Source organism: Schistocerca nitens, chromosome 3, assembly GCF_023898315.1.
Source record: "Schistocerca nitens isolate TAMUIC-IGC-003100 chromosome 3, iqSchNite1.1, whole genome shotgun sequence".
Lineage (NCBI taxonomy): Eukaryota > Metazoa > Arthropoda > Insecta > Orthoptera > Acrididae > Schistocerca > Schistocerca nitens.
In genome coordinates, this window is record NC_064616.1 from 787122637 (window position 1) to 787139490 (window position 16854).

At 39.6% G+C, this 16854-nt stretch overlaps 1 protein-coding gene across 4 annotated transcripts in view; it reads left to right on the plus strand.

Moving 5' to 3' along the window:
• Nucleotides 1–16854, plus strand: part of LOC126248802 (rab GTPase-activating protein 1-like) — a 185686-nt gene that overhangs the window by 159619 nt on the left and 9213 nt on the right. For 3 of the 4 annotated variants that reach the window (XM_049950193.1, XM_049950196.1, XM_049950195.1), the window contains 2 exons: nucleotides 10525–10584; nucleotides 10909–11100. In XM_049950193.1, coding sequence (XP_049806150.1) covers nucleotides 10525–10584; nucleotides 10909–11100 — 252 coding nt within the window. Of the gene's footprint in view, nucleotides 1–10524; nucleotides 10585–10908; nucleotides 11101–11234; nucleotides 11367–16854 lie in introns of those variants that run through there. The other variant, XM_049950194.1, reaches the window with a different exon arrangement.

The window sequence follows — 16854 nt, forward strand, 5'->3', positions numbered from 1 at the left end:
TCATCCAGTCCCAAACATGCTCAATGGGGGACAGATCCGGAGATCTTGCTGGCCAGGGTAGTTGACCTACACCTTCTAGAGCACGTTGGGTGGCACGGGATACATGCGGACGTGCGTTGTCCTGTTGGAACAGCAAGTTCCCTTGCCGGTCTAGGAATGGTAGAACGATGGGTTCGATGACGGTTTGAATGTACCGTGCACTATTCAGTGTCCCCTCGACGATCACCAGTGGTGTACGGCCAGTGTAGGAGATCGCTCCCCACACCATGATGCCGGGTGTTGGCCCTGTGTGCCTCGGTCGTATGCAGCCCTGATTGTGGCGCTCACCTGCATGGCGCCAAACACGCATACGACCATCATTGGCACCAAGGCAAAAGCGACTCTCATCGCTGAAGACGACACGTCTCCATTCGTCCCTCCATTCACGCCTGTCGCGACACCACTGGAGGCGGGCTGCACGATGTTGGGGCGTGAGCGGAAGACGGCCTAACGGTGTGCGGGACCGTAGCCCAGCTTCATGGAGACGGTTGCGAATGGTCCTCGCCGATACCCCAGGAGCAACAGTGTCCCTAATTTGCTGGGAAATGGCGGTGCGGTCCCCTACGGCACTGCGTAGGATCCTACGGTCTTGGCGTGCATCCGTGCGTCGCTGTGGTCCGGTCCCAGGTCGACGGGCACGTGCACCTCCCGCCGACCACTGGCGACAACATCGATGTACTGTGGAGACCTCACGCCCCACGTGTTGAGCAATTCGGCGGTACGTCCACCCGGCCTCCCGCATGCCCACTATACGCCCTCGCTCAAAGTCCGTCAACTGCACATACGGTTCACGTCCACGCTGTCGCGGCATGCTACCAGTGTTAAAGACTGCAATGGAGCTCCGTATGCCACGGCAAACTGGCTGACACTGACGGCGGCGGTGCACAAATGCTGCGCAGCTAGCGCCATTCGACGGCCAACACCGCGGTTCCTGGTGTGTCCACTGTGCCGTGCGTGTGATCATTGCTTGTACAGCCCTCTCGCAGTGTCCGGAGCAAGTATGGTGGGTCTGACACACCGGTTTCAATGTGTTCTTTTTTCCATTTCCAGGAGTGTAATTTATGTCAGTACTTTGCAGCCATGACTTACTAAACTGAAATTTTGGTAAAATTAATACTTGTCATCCCCTGACAACTTTGGAATAGGAATTATTCCATTCTTCTTGAAGTCTGAGGGTATTTAACCTCCTTCTTCGTCATGCACATCAGGTGGAATAGTTTTGTCATAGTTGGCTCTCCCAAAGATCTGAGAAATTCCAACGAAATTTCGTCTACTCCAGGTGTCTAGTTTAGACTGATGTCTTTCAGTGCTCTGTCAAGTTCTTCTTGCAGTATCATATCATTCATTATCATCTGCTTTGTATTGTGTTTCTATAATATTGCCTTCAGATTCATTTCCCGTGTTGGTGGTATTTTTGGGCATAAAGGGACTAAACGACAGGGTCATCAGTCCCCTATTTCCATTGTATAACCCTCTATGTACTCCTTCAACTGTTCCCTAGTTATACAATTTTCTAGAGCCTTGCATTTGTTCTTCAGCCATTCCTGCTTATCCATTTTGTATCTCTTTGATCCTCTGCTGTGTTTGCTATTTCATCTCTAAAGCTACCACCTTCCTTTCCTGTTTCAGTCAGTCATTGCCTAATGCTCCCTTTGAAACTCTCAGTGACTTCTGGATCTTTCAAAATATTCATATGCCACCTTCTTAATTTCCTACCGTTTTGCAATTTCTTCAATTTAAATCTACAGTGCATAAGCAGTAAATCATGGTCAGATTCCACATAGGTCCCTGGAAATGTCTCAGAGTTTAAAATATTGTTTCCAAGTCTCCGTCTTGCTGTTACATAATCAATCTGAAACCTTCCAGTTTCTCCATTCTCCTCCACATTACAACCTTCATCACAATTCATAAACCAAATGTTAGTTATGATTAAATTATGCTCTGTACAAAATTCTAGCTGTTCCATATTCTCTTACTATTTTTTGTTCACTTCCTTTTTATACTATTGAATTCCAGTTACCCATAAATTAAATTTTCTCTTCCGTAAAAATCCTAATAATTTCTTTTATCTCATCGTAAATCCCGTCAATCTCTTTATCATCTGTGGAGACACTTTATGTTGCTAAAAATAGCAGATCTCGTTTTATTGTTTGCTTTATCATTTACACGAAATTTTCCTGTATCTGTCTATATAATCTACAAGAGAAAGCCAGTAAAATACCAAACATTAAATGTGAGCCCCCTTAAAAAAATATAACCATACTTTTTTGTGAATAACATGCCACGTGAGATTTCCCAGTGAGGAATGTAGTACAAAACTATAGAAGAGCTGAAACAGGAGCTCAGACTATGTCTTAAAACTGGGATTAAGACAAGGATGCTCTCCACTGTATGACAGAAGTAAACTCCAAAGCACTGTATATTGGCCTCAGAACACGGAATGTGAATGACTATTTGGTTGTGTCTAAATGCATCAAATGCTGTAATCTAGGTCACACTACCACATCCTGCAAAACAAAACAAGTGCTGGGATGAAGGCCACCCAAAGAAATACTATAACAGATAGTGTGACAAACTGAAGTGCATACATATCTTAAAAGGGATAATCAGGGGGCCCGGGTTCAATTCCCTGCAGGGGACTGGGTGTTGTGTGTCTTTCATCATTATTGACTCACAAGTCGCTGATGTGGCATCACCTAAAAAGGACTTCCAGCGGCTGAACTCCCCCCGAATGGGGCCTCCCAGCCAACAATGCCATACGATCATTCCATTTCATTTAGTGTTCACTAGAAAAAAAAAAGACTGTTCCATCCATCATTTTCTCCTCGAAAAATTAGTAACTTGGAGTGATTATGGATGTGCGCAGTAATGTGACTACTTCTCAGTGTGGCAAATCTAATTTTCAGAATCCATATACAAAACAGTAATTTGCATATTGGGCACAATCACATATCACAAGGGCATGTAATCTCCAAATACTTAATTACACATTATGTCATCAAAAGTGTTCAGGTACATCTCAAGAAAAGTGTTTTCCATACAGCGACATTCACCCAGATCATTGACGTTATTATTAATGTCTCATGGCGTAAAAAGACTATTAGAAATAAGTGGGCTGTTCTAGTGCCATGTGTTGTGCCATGCTTACAGATACATGCAATGCACTAATCACCTTGCAGTTGACATTTGTTATATAATATGCATAAACTCTGTAAAATGAGAAGTTGCTGTGCTTTTCCAAGTTATAGTCAGCCAGTGGTTGCCTTCTTGGATGTCCGTCATTACTTGCTAGTCTGTTGGAGGTGAATTTTCATTCCTGATGTTTTTTTAACAACTTTGCACTCACAAGGGAAACTTCCCTTCACCCCATTTAGTGGTAAGGTGACCCAGTGGGTAGAATATCAAAAACTGAACACAGATCAAGGATGAAAACAGGAAGCAGGTTTTCTGAACTTTGAAAACAGAAGGTGAACTGTCCATCTGGTCATTGACGTATCTTTTCGTCATATTCAAATTTGTGTCTGTGTCGTGGAGTAACATCTGTTTGCAACTGTGATGTGTAAGGAAGGGACCTCCAGATGTACGTACCTCCTATTTGTTCAACACAAATACCACCCGTTATTACTCTTGTATTCCCTTTTGCAAGCTTTGCCTATTTAATTCCTTTGTTCTAACATATTTTACACACATTTGTATGTTGTTTTCATTTCTGTGCAAGGGATATGTGGCATGTCATCTGCTGTCAATATGCATAATGTTTAATTGCGATGTTAATATGTTCTTACCAAATGAGTCATATTCTATAACCAATGCATAGTATCGCAATTTCCAAGACTACAGAAGGAGAACAAACAGGTCAGTGACCAGATGGAAAGTTAAAAATTTCATTTCATGGGGAAAAAAAGGAAAAAGGGGGGGGGGGGGGGGAGGCACAGTGGAAGTTTGGACACGGATCTCCCAGTTTGCAGTACAAAACCATGATCACATAACTGCGATTGTGTGGTTCTTGCACAGTGCTTGATGTTGCACATCTTGAGCTGGGACCATTTATTGTTTGTATTTTGCTTCTTTTTTGCAGTGCACTACACCCTCTTCCTGTTTTCATGTTTGATCTATGTTGAGTCTTTAATGGGTCATTTTACCACTGAAAAAATGGGGAGTTTCCCTTGTCACAAATGTGGTGCCGATGTGTCAGAAAAGAGAATAGTTAAAGAAATTAAGGATTCTGACATTTAAAAGATAGAAACTCATGCCTATGTTTCAGTCATCGATCCTAAAGTTGGTCTGTCACAGTTCTCCCGTCATGTCACTTGCCAGCAATTATCTTCATTTCAGCATAACAGGTGCATACTACATCACCAACAATCTGCCTTACTTACTCATATCTAGGCCTTGTTCTGTGTTTGTATTCTTCTATCATGCCTTGAACAGATTTCAGCAATATCACATGTCATAACCTGTGTTCAGAAATTTCACCTTTTCACTATATTGAGTTCTTTATTAGCCATTTTTTCTGCTTTCAATTTTCCCTTCCATTCTTCAATAAAATACTGTTATGAGTATTTTTGACATGTGTGATTCTAGACTGATTGTGTAGTAATTTTCACATCTTCTGATTCTTGCTTTCTTCAGAACAATTAGAATTACATGCTTTTCAAAATCTGATTGACTGTCTCTGGTTTCATAAGTTTTATTCATGAGCGTGTATAGTTCTTTCTCCTGTCCACTCTTTGGCCTGATCCTGTTAGAATTCCATTAGTATTTCATTATTACCTGAACTTGATTTTCCTTCCAAGTTCATGCGAAATTTTTTGAAACACTGAGGTAAAGACTGAATCTTCCTTGTCATCTTCTTGCACTACATTCTCACTGTCAATTGGCCTATTTTCTTTTGGGCAACTATATAACTTTTACAAATATTGTTTTCACATTCTCATTCCACATGTTGCAGTCACATAAATGTGACCGCTGCCTATGTTCGATGTCAACATGCAATAACCTCTCACAGACTGCAGCTGGCAGCACTAGCAGCAGAGGGTATATAAAATTTATCAGGGGGCATGGAAAACAGTACTGTCGTGTCATATTGCGGAAACACAGTGATTAATCTGATGTTCAAATGGGCAAGATAATTGTCTTTTGGGCCATGAGTGGCAGCATTTATGAAACAGCTAATTGGTTCATGCACCCATGCTGACTGCTGTTCAGTGGTGCCAAAGGCTGGATTTTGCACACCAGTACCTCAACTGGACGTACACTGAGTGATGACAGGTGGCCTTTTTAGATGAATCATGTTTTATGCTCCATCGGACTGAAAGAAGACACTCTGCAACAATCTTTGGAAGACTCCAGGGTAAGGGGGAAGCGTTATGATCAGAGGACTGTTTTTGTGGAATTCCCTGAGTTATCTCATCATTCTAGAAGGCACAATATCAACCCAAGTTTGAATCATCCTTGGGGACCATGTCCACCATTATATGCAGTTTGATTTTGCCCAGCACAGTGGCCTCTACCAGCAGTACAATGCAATGTGTCACACAAATCGAAGTGTATGTGCATGGTTTGAAGAGCACCAGGATGAGTTTATTGTACCCCTTTCTCCGCCAAACTCCCCGGATTTAAACCCAATCAAGAATCTGTGGTACCACCTCACTCAGGCTGTTTGCCCCATGGATCCTAAACTGAGAATCCTATTGCAGCTGGCCATGGTGCTAGAGCTGACATGGCTCCACATCCCTTATTGTAGCTTCCAGAACCCCCATTGACACTCTTCCTGCATGTCTCATTCTGCAGAAGGTGGGTATTCAGGCTTTTGACATTAATGTGACTGGACAGTGTATTTTTCTGTCTCCACTACCCTGTTATCTTTTGCATCTCTAAACACTTAATACAGGGTGTATACGACCTGGGACAACTGGGAGATGCGGGGAAAACCCGGGAATTTTTTCATCCGGGAGAAAACCGGGAAAAACCCGGGAATTTTTTATAATTCCGGGATGTTTCTGTTTTGTTTCAGTTTTCAGTTAATTGTTTATAGCTTTCAGTGGTAAGAAATAATACTCTAACAAAGGATATTACTGCATCCCGCTACTGCAGAATAATACTGCAGCAATAAAACATAAACGAGGGGGGGGGGGGGGGGGGAACTTAAGTTGCAAAGGAAATGTGCCATGTACACAACATAACACAGTGCTCATACAAGTGTCTGCCAATAGAAAAATGTGTCAAAGGCTTTAGGAAGACTATGCAATGCTTCATAATAACGAATTGCCTCCGATGAGCATGACGTCAAAACTGTTTACATTAGATTCATGTGAGCAGTTGCGAGCGAACCCATGCGCATGCGCAGTTGAGTCACGCATTTACCTTCTCCAGCTTCTGGCTACAAAAATGTGGCTGTTAGCTGTATAAGCAAGCAGCAAGATGCTACCTGGAAAAATTTTACTGGCGCACAAGCTGCCCTATTCACTGAGAGCAAACCAGGGTATCTGCCTCGGGAGGCAATTTCAGTCAAGCATTAATCGCCTTGCAGAACAATGTAGAATGAAGAATGTTTTCAACTTAGAGCACATATGGCATTATGCCATATTAATAAAAAACAAAAATGAGACAATACAGTACTGTTACTCCAAAAAAATTTACAACCAAATCTGGACATACGAATGTGCTCTTTAAGCTGAATTACGCATTTTAGTATGGTTCATGGAATTCCTCTGATGCCTTGTTTCTTCTATGACATAACGTAAAATCTTTTAATGTTCTACACGTACGAACATATGGGCTTACTGCGTCGTCATAGCTGCGCAAGCATGGTGACTGCTGTTATTTGGCGCTCTCTGGCAACTGCTGAAATGAACCTCTTTCTAACAGGTCCTGGGAAAATATTGCGAATGATTGATTGAAAAGCGTTACTTTCAAAGTAAATTTCCTTTTATGCAAGATGAACAAAGTGCGAGAAAGTGCGATGAATTTCTTAAACTCACAGAGCGTTTGACTCTCATTTAAAAATCAAGTATTTGAGGACGACCATATAGAAAAAAATTCGAGCCCAGAAGATCAGACATTTATGTTGGTATTAAGACTTTTCCTGGCACATTTGTGTGATGTATCTCGCAAAAAAAGATCAACGTTATATGTGAAAGTTTAGCTTCTCTTGCAGCTTATTAATCGTAGAGACCAATATTATATGTGAAAGCTCTGCTTTTCTTGTAGCAACACTATGCATATTAATGTACACCATTAACTTTTCCTATTTGTGGCACACACTACTTAACAGTGATAATGCTATTGGCTGACTACATCACGTGTCCTAAGCTCTGAATACCCGCTGTATTGGCTGGCGAAATCACGTGACATGAGCTATGACTGGCTTACAAAGGCGCATCGCAATCTCGGTTTCAATGCTTCGGAAAGTAACATTATGTGTTTGGTGGAATTCGAATTTATACTTTCGTAATACGAAAATATACAGTGTAAATGGTCTTTTTTTCTGAGTTTCGTTTTCAAAAGGGCTCAGAAATTCTACGCCAGTGTATAAAACCATAACCATCCAAAGGATTGGTGAGTTTTACAGTTCCGAGGAATAGTATACTGTCACTTCACACGGAAAACGTGTATTTTCTCCCGGGAGAGAGTGTGTTTTTAACCGGGATATCCGGGAAAAATCCGGGAATTTTTTTCCATTTCCTTGTATACACCCTGTTACATCTTGTTGTGTGCTCACTGAAGTGGGTAAAATAAAACTGGCTCGGAAAATATTTGTGAGGTTGATGTGGAATTGACTGTTGTTAATGATAATGACCAGGAGAACTGTCCGTCACAGAAAATGGTGGAAAACATGATTTCGATGCACCTATTGGTTACTGTCTCATGTCTGCGCATGTGCCTCTCCTGCATGCTCTGACTCGAATACTTCACTGTGTCATTACATTTGAGTGAGTGAGAGGGGCAGATGTGTTAAGTGACCAGTTGAATACAGCACAAAATGATACAATAAAACAGTGTGTGATTATTGAATGTTAAGTGAAGTATAGTTAATGGAAAATATGTACGGAATAGTTTCCACAGAAGTTCAAGACTGGAAGTGTTTTGGCAAAATTTCCAGCAAAGTCTGCAATGCAGAACCTAGTGGCAAAAGGCATGAAATGGGTACTATTTTGGACAAAATTGATGACTGCCCAAATAGTGTTCGAACACCAGGAAAGCCTAGAACAAAATCTGCTGAAATCTCAACAACCACTTATCTGTGCAAATGGGAATTAAGGTACCGATGTGTCGAAAAAGTGTCAAAAAGGACAAGCATCTGTATCCTTACAAGTTTATTGCTGTGCAAGAGTTAAGACATCGAGACAAACTTCAGCATGTTGAGTCCTGGCAGTGGTTTCCGAGTGAAGTAGAACCGGGACTTTTGGATCCTCAGTTGTTCATTTTTTCAGATGGGGCCTGTGTGGGTATGTGAACTCACAGAATGTGTGCCATTATGCGTCAGAAAATCCCCACCATTACTTTGAAGAGCCATTGAATAATCTCAAGATTAGTGTTTTGTGCACAATGTCTGGTGTCCGCATGCAACAAGATTCTTTCACCAAATTATCAGTGCCAGTATGTTGGGGAATTGTTCAGTATGTATATGGATCTAATCACAGGAAATTAATGGCTCTTTCCAGCAAGGTGGAACAACAGCACACACCACATTGACAAACTTGTCATAAGTGCATGAGGTGTTTGGTAAAGAGAGGACAGTGAGCAGAGACAACACATTGTCCCGACCACCTTGATCGCATCATTGCTCTTCCTCTAATTTTTACCTAAGGGGCAAATTGAAGGGTTGGATGTGCTCAGATAAACCTCACACAGTGGAAGTGCTAACGTATAGTGCTGAAAATGCTATTGCTGCTCTCCCCCAGACAGAGCTTCTACTCGTTTCTCAAAGTTTGATAAATTGAGCACAGTGTTGCACCAATGTCAGTGGTGAACATTGCCAGCATCTTCTTTGATATTCATTAACAAGGGTCAGTCCTGCATCAGTTGTATTGTAAGTAATTTCTGGTCAAGTTTTACTTTGCCCACCCTACATGTTTAGAATAAACAGAAATAAGTGAAGTAATAAAATGAAACTCTTTGCGTCTCATGTGTAATCTGAGATAAAGTTAAATATGACACATGTCTAGTATCTGGCACATTGGCACTAAACATAGCTTTAAAGTGCCCAGATACAAAAGCAGAAACACGACATGAGGCACTGGGAAGAGAGCAAATATTGACACTATGCAGGGCCCTGAGATATTCTGTGGGGCTTATGGTCTACCAACTGATTAAGCAGTGAAAAACTGGTACATTTGGTTTTATGCACCCTACATGTGCCCCAGTCAGATGTTTCTGATTTCATGATGAGCATGTTAGTAACTGTCTGCAATTGAAATGAGACTAGGCTCATAATATATTTTGCTTACCAGAGACCTTCAAACACTTTAACACTCATTTTGACAAATCAGTGATTTTCCAGAGCATCCCTTAGGAAAGCACTTCACACTACATAAGTATTTTTTTTTATAGCAACATGTTTGTTACATGTGAGGTAATGACTGGGCTTCTCTTGCCAAGCAGCTGCTCGCAATCTACCCATTTGCTGGCAGTTACAAAGAGCACAACATTTTGTGTATGGAATGATCCTTAAGTACTGTGGCAGAATTGAAATATTATTTGACAAATATCTGCAGTATGTAGTGTTTCAGTAGGACTGTGTGGACTTCGAGAAGCTCTTTGTGAATGGTATTGACTAGCCTATCTTATGTCTGTAGACAAATTGATAGATGGAGATTAATGGTGAGGCTCGTTTCTTATCAACAAATGTTGGGCACTTACTGCTCTTGGCAGTTTAACAGCAGGGTTGTCCTGGTGAATTACTTGTCATCTTGAATTTAAAGAGTAATCAATCATACTGCATGGTTTGCAGGGGATAGATTTTACATGAATTGTGTTCCTTCTACGAAGTGATATGCTCACAGCTGTGATCTGAATCCAGTTGTGCATTTACAGGGCACTTCAGACTGTTGCCCTGTGGAGGAGGTATGTATTCCTCCAAAGTATCTCCTGCCCTCCATATCTCCCTCCCTTCTTCCCTCCTCTCCCCCTCCTCCCTTCCATTCCCTCTCTCCCCCTCCCCCTCCAAACACACACACACACACACACACACACACACACACACACACACACACACACAGTAATTTTCATGTGTGAGATGTATTTACTCACGTACATGAGTAAATTATGAGCAAATTTACCAATTAACATGATGTTCATTATCCATTAGATTATTCCTCGTATATACTGTATCATTACACTATATTTGCCATGTTCTTGGGAGTGTATATTTACCCTCTGCTGGGCACTGGAGTATGAATTGCAGAGTAGTCACGTAGATACATTTCATTTCATATCTTTATATTAAATGAATCCCTAATATATGTCTTTGGTGTATTATAGATTTGCCAGAGACTGGATGCGGAAAAGATTGCAGCTAAATTGGCACTACAGGAACTAAGGGTATGCCTGAAATGTTATTAATATGTATCTGTAAAATGCTGTTTAGTAGTATGGGTTACTTTGTAATATCCCATCACTATACACTCAGAAAAATTTTAGTTTCAAAAAATCTTTTTGAAAAGAAAATTTTTCACATGTATAACATTGTAAAATATTAAAAAACTCATTATAGATGAAAATGCATTTTTAGACCATCAGTTTTGTCAAAATCTAAATAATTTTCATTAAGGCTTCCATTTAAAAAGAATATTTTGCAAAATTTATTCTTTTAAATTGTATGATCAAATTTTGCTAATGTCTGTGATAGTAAATATGCTCTTCTAGGCACAAGTTAAGTTATGCAATCAGTGTCAGAAACTGGTCTGTGGCACTGAGGAAGAAGTGACAGCAAACACAGGAATGCCAGCTGCTACTATTGATCCCCAACTTCAAAGGGCGCAGGAAAGGATTAGGGAGCTAGAGCTAGAACTTGCACAGACAAAACTTGCTCGAGTACAAGCAGAATGTCTTAATCAGGTAAGTAACAGATTATGAAAAACACAGCTACTTTTGAGTCATTATAGTATCTGTTACTTTCAACAAATTTTGAGAATAGTACGTACTTCTAGAACACAATAAAGAAATAAAATGTTCAGATTTTTGCATTACAGATTGAATTGTGTAGAAAAATAAATTGGATTGATGTTGATATGGAACTCAAGTAACAACATTTTAAACACATGATATTGACCAACAGACCATTTGCTTTTAACCAAAGATGTGAAAATAGTGAAAGAGTTGAGACATACAAGGTCAAACAAAACAGAAACAAGATTTGTCTTATTGGTAATGAAATATTTGTCATGTCATGTAAGTGCACAATGTTTTTGCAACCGTATGCTGTGACAAGTTTAACTGAAATAAATTTGATGGCAGTCGATGAAAAGTTTAGTACTTACAACCTCTTGCACTTTGCTGCAAAAAGGGAAACAAGGACTGACTTAAAATAAATGAGACTGAGGCTTTAAATTTATTTACTAATAATATATGTTCTTGTTAAAAGTGGTCACACTTGGTGTAGGACTAGTTTGAGTCCAATTGTCTGTATTCATTCATCAATTCCACTGTTAACAACATTTCTACTTGTTGTTTCTCATGAGGCCATGCAGGAGCTCTATCAGTCTTGTCTTCCAGTGGAGCACAAGAACAGGTCTACAATAAACTATTCATGCAGTGCCACTGAGTTGATAAATTTTCATTAATCTGGTCACATCATAAGTGATGTTTTGGAATGCCGTAACAGACTGTGAGTTGAATCCAAAACCTTGCCTGTCATGGACAGTACACTTACAATCCAAGCACAAGTCAAGATCTACCCTCACAGTTTGTAAAGTAGGAGAGAGCTACAGGCAGAATATGAATCTGTGAAGGTTGGTTGTGAGTAATGTCTGGATTGCTCAATTTCAGTTGGGCACCAGTATGCCATGATCCTTGGTGAATAACTGGTTTCAGGTACACAGTGACGCTGAATTTTTAAATCACAGCTTGTTGTTGCATTTTGTTGTACTATTTTATTTATCCATAATTGCAATTTCAGCTTTTTGGGCTCTTCTCTACTTATAATGTAGTATTTAAAAAAATTATTTGCACAGTGATGTGGCAATATACTGCACTTGACAAATGAGCAACCAATATTTAAAATAAAAAAAAAAATAAAAAAGTCAAAGGTAACATCATGCTGTCATGTAATAAATATGAAGGTTGCCCAGAAAGTAATGCACCACACTTTTTTCTTCAACAATGCTTTATTGAATATAATGAGAATTACACACACAAAAGAATGGTGATTTACCTTCACATCCTATTTTTCCACGTAATCTCCATCCCATTCTATGGCCTTCCTCCAGTGCGGAACAAGGGCGTGTATGCCCTGTTGGTACCAGTCCTTGTCCTGGTGGTGGAGCCATTGCTTCACAGTGTGAATCACATCTTCATCATCCTCAAAATGTCTTCCACAAATGGCATCCTTTAATGGCCCAAACATCAGCTCACTGCAACATTTCAGGTGTGACAGCCGTGGATAGTCTCCCCAACCGATGCAAATCGTGGAGCTCCACTGTTAGTCACTGGCGTGGAGAGTGAGATCATCAGAAGGAGGTTGCCTTCTGATGATCTCACTCTCCACGACAGTGACTAACAGTACTTCTGTCAACAGCAGATGCTCCATAGACTTTGCCCAAGTGTTTGTGAATATTCTTGATGGTTTCTTTCTCTGCAGTGAGAAATTCGACAGCACTTTACTTGTAACATACATCATTTCCAGACACCATTTTGAAACTTTCCTGCAGCTATGCTATCTGTCAGAAGTGATGGAAACTTGGCGCATTTACTCAGGAGACTTCAAATAATACATATGCAATGTCTTACATTTGTAGCATTGTTTTCAGCTGAGCAAAAAATGAAGTGCATTACTTTCTGGGCAACCCTCATAGTTCATTAGTAATGCAAACAGTATTATTTCATTTTGGTCAGACCTCATGTTTTTGACATTGAGGTAATTGGAAACAAATTAGTAATTTAGTTTTAACAGTGGAAGATGGATCATGCCTAAGATTTGCCTAACGAGTCACAGAAGATGTTGAAAACTGTGACTGCAGTGGGCAGACAGCAGTTACTACATTTATGGGAACATCTGTGGTTTTCTGCTGCAAACTGAATTAGTTCTCTTCCTTTTTTTCTCTTCTTAACCATTCACTGTCAAATTAAAAGCTACACCAAAGGATTATCAGTAATTAATTTCCATTCACACCTATCTTGAAGCATGATAAATCATTCCTGAATCTGTTGAGACCTGTTGTTTGGAGACTATCCATTTGAAGACAATACAGATCTTGGAGTAAAATTTTCTTGTAGCTTCCTATACCGGCCAGCAGACCTGTTATGCACATTACACAAACTTATTATCAATAATGTATATGGTTTTGCACTAGAAATTCTTTATGCAAAAATTTCACAGACTATTATCTCACATGACATTAACAAAAAATTTATTGGAACAGGTCAGCAGTTATAAGTATATTAAGTTCCTGAAGTTTTAGAAGATCATTATCTATACTAAATTGTAAAAAAAAAAGTTTTGAATCTCCTGCATACATAATTGTGAATGTATGTGTGCTAAGATTCAGTGGTAGCAAAGAGTGACAGAGTATGTTTTATGGGGGAAGAAGGAGAAGAGGGAGGGAAAACCAGCATAAATATTTATTAATTTGTACCTGACAGCTTCAGTAAGACATTTTGTGTACATACTGCCAAAAACTGCTGTTAAATAAAACTTCATTTTGTTGCAACTAGTCATCATTGGCAGACTTCATAGCTTAGAGTGGTATAAACCATGTGTCCACAATTACAATACATGTTGAATACTAGGTTAATACTGTAGAAGCAAGTGGGCTGTTATGTTGGCATGAACATAAACTGGCATTACTTTCTGTTCCTGGCATTTCTTATTAAAATGTACGTTGTCAATTTATTTTGCTAACTGTAATAAAGGCAGACTGTTTGAAAGTGCATCCCTTTGCATTAAATCAAAATATGCTGCCAGTTGACATTCAGTACCATTCTAATGATTGTATATTGTAGCTGACCAAAACATTACTGACTTACCTGCCTACTCTGCTGTGGGATCTAATGTGTGGGACATGAGTTGTTCATTGGTTCCTTGCCATCTCCTCAGTCTTGTAAGATGACCACCAAGCATCAGAGGAATCCTGCACTCTTAAGTGTAGAGAACTGGATGCCACTGATTCAGGTTCCATTCTGGTCATTTTCTTGCCCACCTTCTTCACGCATCACAGTGCTGGGAGTTGGTTTGTAGTTTGTAAGGTTGCTGAGAGATAAATTTCATCATCTGGAGATGGTTATGTACTGTCTGGTTCGACATAGCGCTCCCATCTTTCTGCAAAGTGCAGTGCACAATTTTTGTAGCCTTTTCCTTAGGTAACGTACAACACATAGTTTGCAGGTAGCTACCTTCAGCTGTTGTCGTTGACCACTCACAATCATTAGGAGGCAAATTTTGAATGTTCATTAGCAGTTGAATGTTTAAATGACATTTCTGTGCTGTAGACCAATTTGGCAGGCAACTTTCTGTATCTTGCCATATAGTGGCAACGTACATGGCCCTTGAAGGGATGTTGACAAGACTGAATGCTGTAATTAGGTGCATTGTCCTGTTCAAGATGGGGCCCACAGTGTGCTCTACAGAAATGCACTGAGAATGCAAGGTTACTTTTACATCAATTACTAAGGTGCCTCTGTGTAGTGGTTTTCTATGAACTAAACAATATTGAAGGGGAGGTTTTTGACAAAAATGCCACACATTATGCGAGTCATGAAGGTGGTGCAAAATTTTTCAGAGCAGTTTATGTAGTTTCCATATCAAGTATCAGTATGCACACTGAAAAATGTTTAACATTTGATTTTAAATGTTTCACTCACTGTATGTTCTCTTGTTGTGGACTAAGTTTCACCACAACTCATTCAGACCTCTGTGTTTGGTGCAAATACTACATAATACTCAAGTTGCTGCAAAGCACCTCCAGCAAGTTTTGTACAAATTTTGTTATCTCTTCCTTCAGTAGACATGTTTATAGTTTATTCCGTCTCTTAACAATATGAAATAGATTTAAAGGAGTTACATATGACAAGAATATCAGTACACCTGATAGCAATTGTTTTGGAATGTGGTAGTGATTTGTTCTGTAGGAACTGATGCAAACAGAAGGAGCTGTTTATTTCAACATGAGATACACTAGTACCATCAAAATCCTGTTGCCATTTACACTTAAAATACTCTATAGAGGTTTCAGGGACTTCTATTTTGTCATTTAAATATTTTATGATGCAGTTGGTGAACGACAACATGTTGTATGGAGTGGTCCTTCTGGAATTCAATTTGTGATTTACTCAGAATTTAAATTTTACTGACACACTCAGCACTTCCAGGAAGTTTCAAGTTTCACACTCAGCTAAACTGGTAGATAAATATTATCATCATGTTTAATGCCTACTTTATACAAATGTAACTTTCTAAAAAAAATCTTCAAAAAATTGTGCATCACATGTACATCTGTGTGAAAAAGCTACATGGGTAGGAAAGACTTATTTCAAATACTTTGTTTGTAATATTATCAAATGGCAAATTAAACTGTTAAAATTACAAGAAGATAGAATGACTGGCCAGTATTTAGCTTCAGGGGCTAAAATTTCCAGCTTAGCTGATAGCAACATTTAAAGTACCAATACTGATCCTAGCATGTGGATCTTATATGTTCCTTCTTAAGAAATGAAAGATGAGGAAAGATGAGTCAGTTGTGGTAGTTTGTATGTGTGTGTGTGGGGGGGGGGGGGGGGGAGATGGGGAGGAGGCCTTGAATCACACACACTCCAGGTTGAGGGGAACATGCAACCTGCCCATTGTGAGGATGACCCGACACAAATATAAAGGAGAGGGCATCAGAGGGAGTAGGATATCAAGCACTGTGACAGTTTCAGTTCAGAGCTGATAACAGAGGATGGATATGTGGGGATAGTTCCAAAATTACATTATTCCTGTTGTTTCATGACTGTCATTAAGAATGACTCAAGGTCTTTAGTTTCAAATTTTTTTGGTACCTCTTGATCTCCTTCATGCAGTTCAGGTTTAATATTAAACTCCCCCATTAATTCAGAATTGCTTTTTTCACCCTTGATATCACAGTATTCAGTAGGTGAAGCTCTTTACATTCCATTAATGATCTGACTCTCACTCATTTCATTATAAAAAGTTGGATCTGCATCCTTTTTAAATCTGCTGTCATTACAAGGTTACCTTGTAAATGTTTTTATACTCTTTTCATTTACATCCGACACACAATCTTGAACTTTGTTATCACTCCTTTTGTCAATCTCTAATAAACACTTAATAATATACAAAAATGTTACCTTTAAATTTTTCATCTCAGAGGGTCACTACTGCCATCAATAATTTCCATTCTGGCCCAGCAATTTGGTCCTTCATTGGCTGATCTCAACCTGAAAATGGCTGCTATATTCTCGCTCTTCCATTGGCTAACCACATCCTGCACAGCTGCCATCTTCTTTGATCCTCATTAGCTGAATTTATCTTTGATGCCATCCTTGTATGAACATATGTTGTCCTCTCTATGCATCTACTTTAAACAAATTTAGCTCATTTCTTCTGTTACTATTCAGTGCAGTGTTCAATACTTGCACGGTCTTAAGGCCTATTCA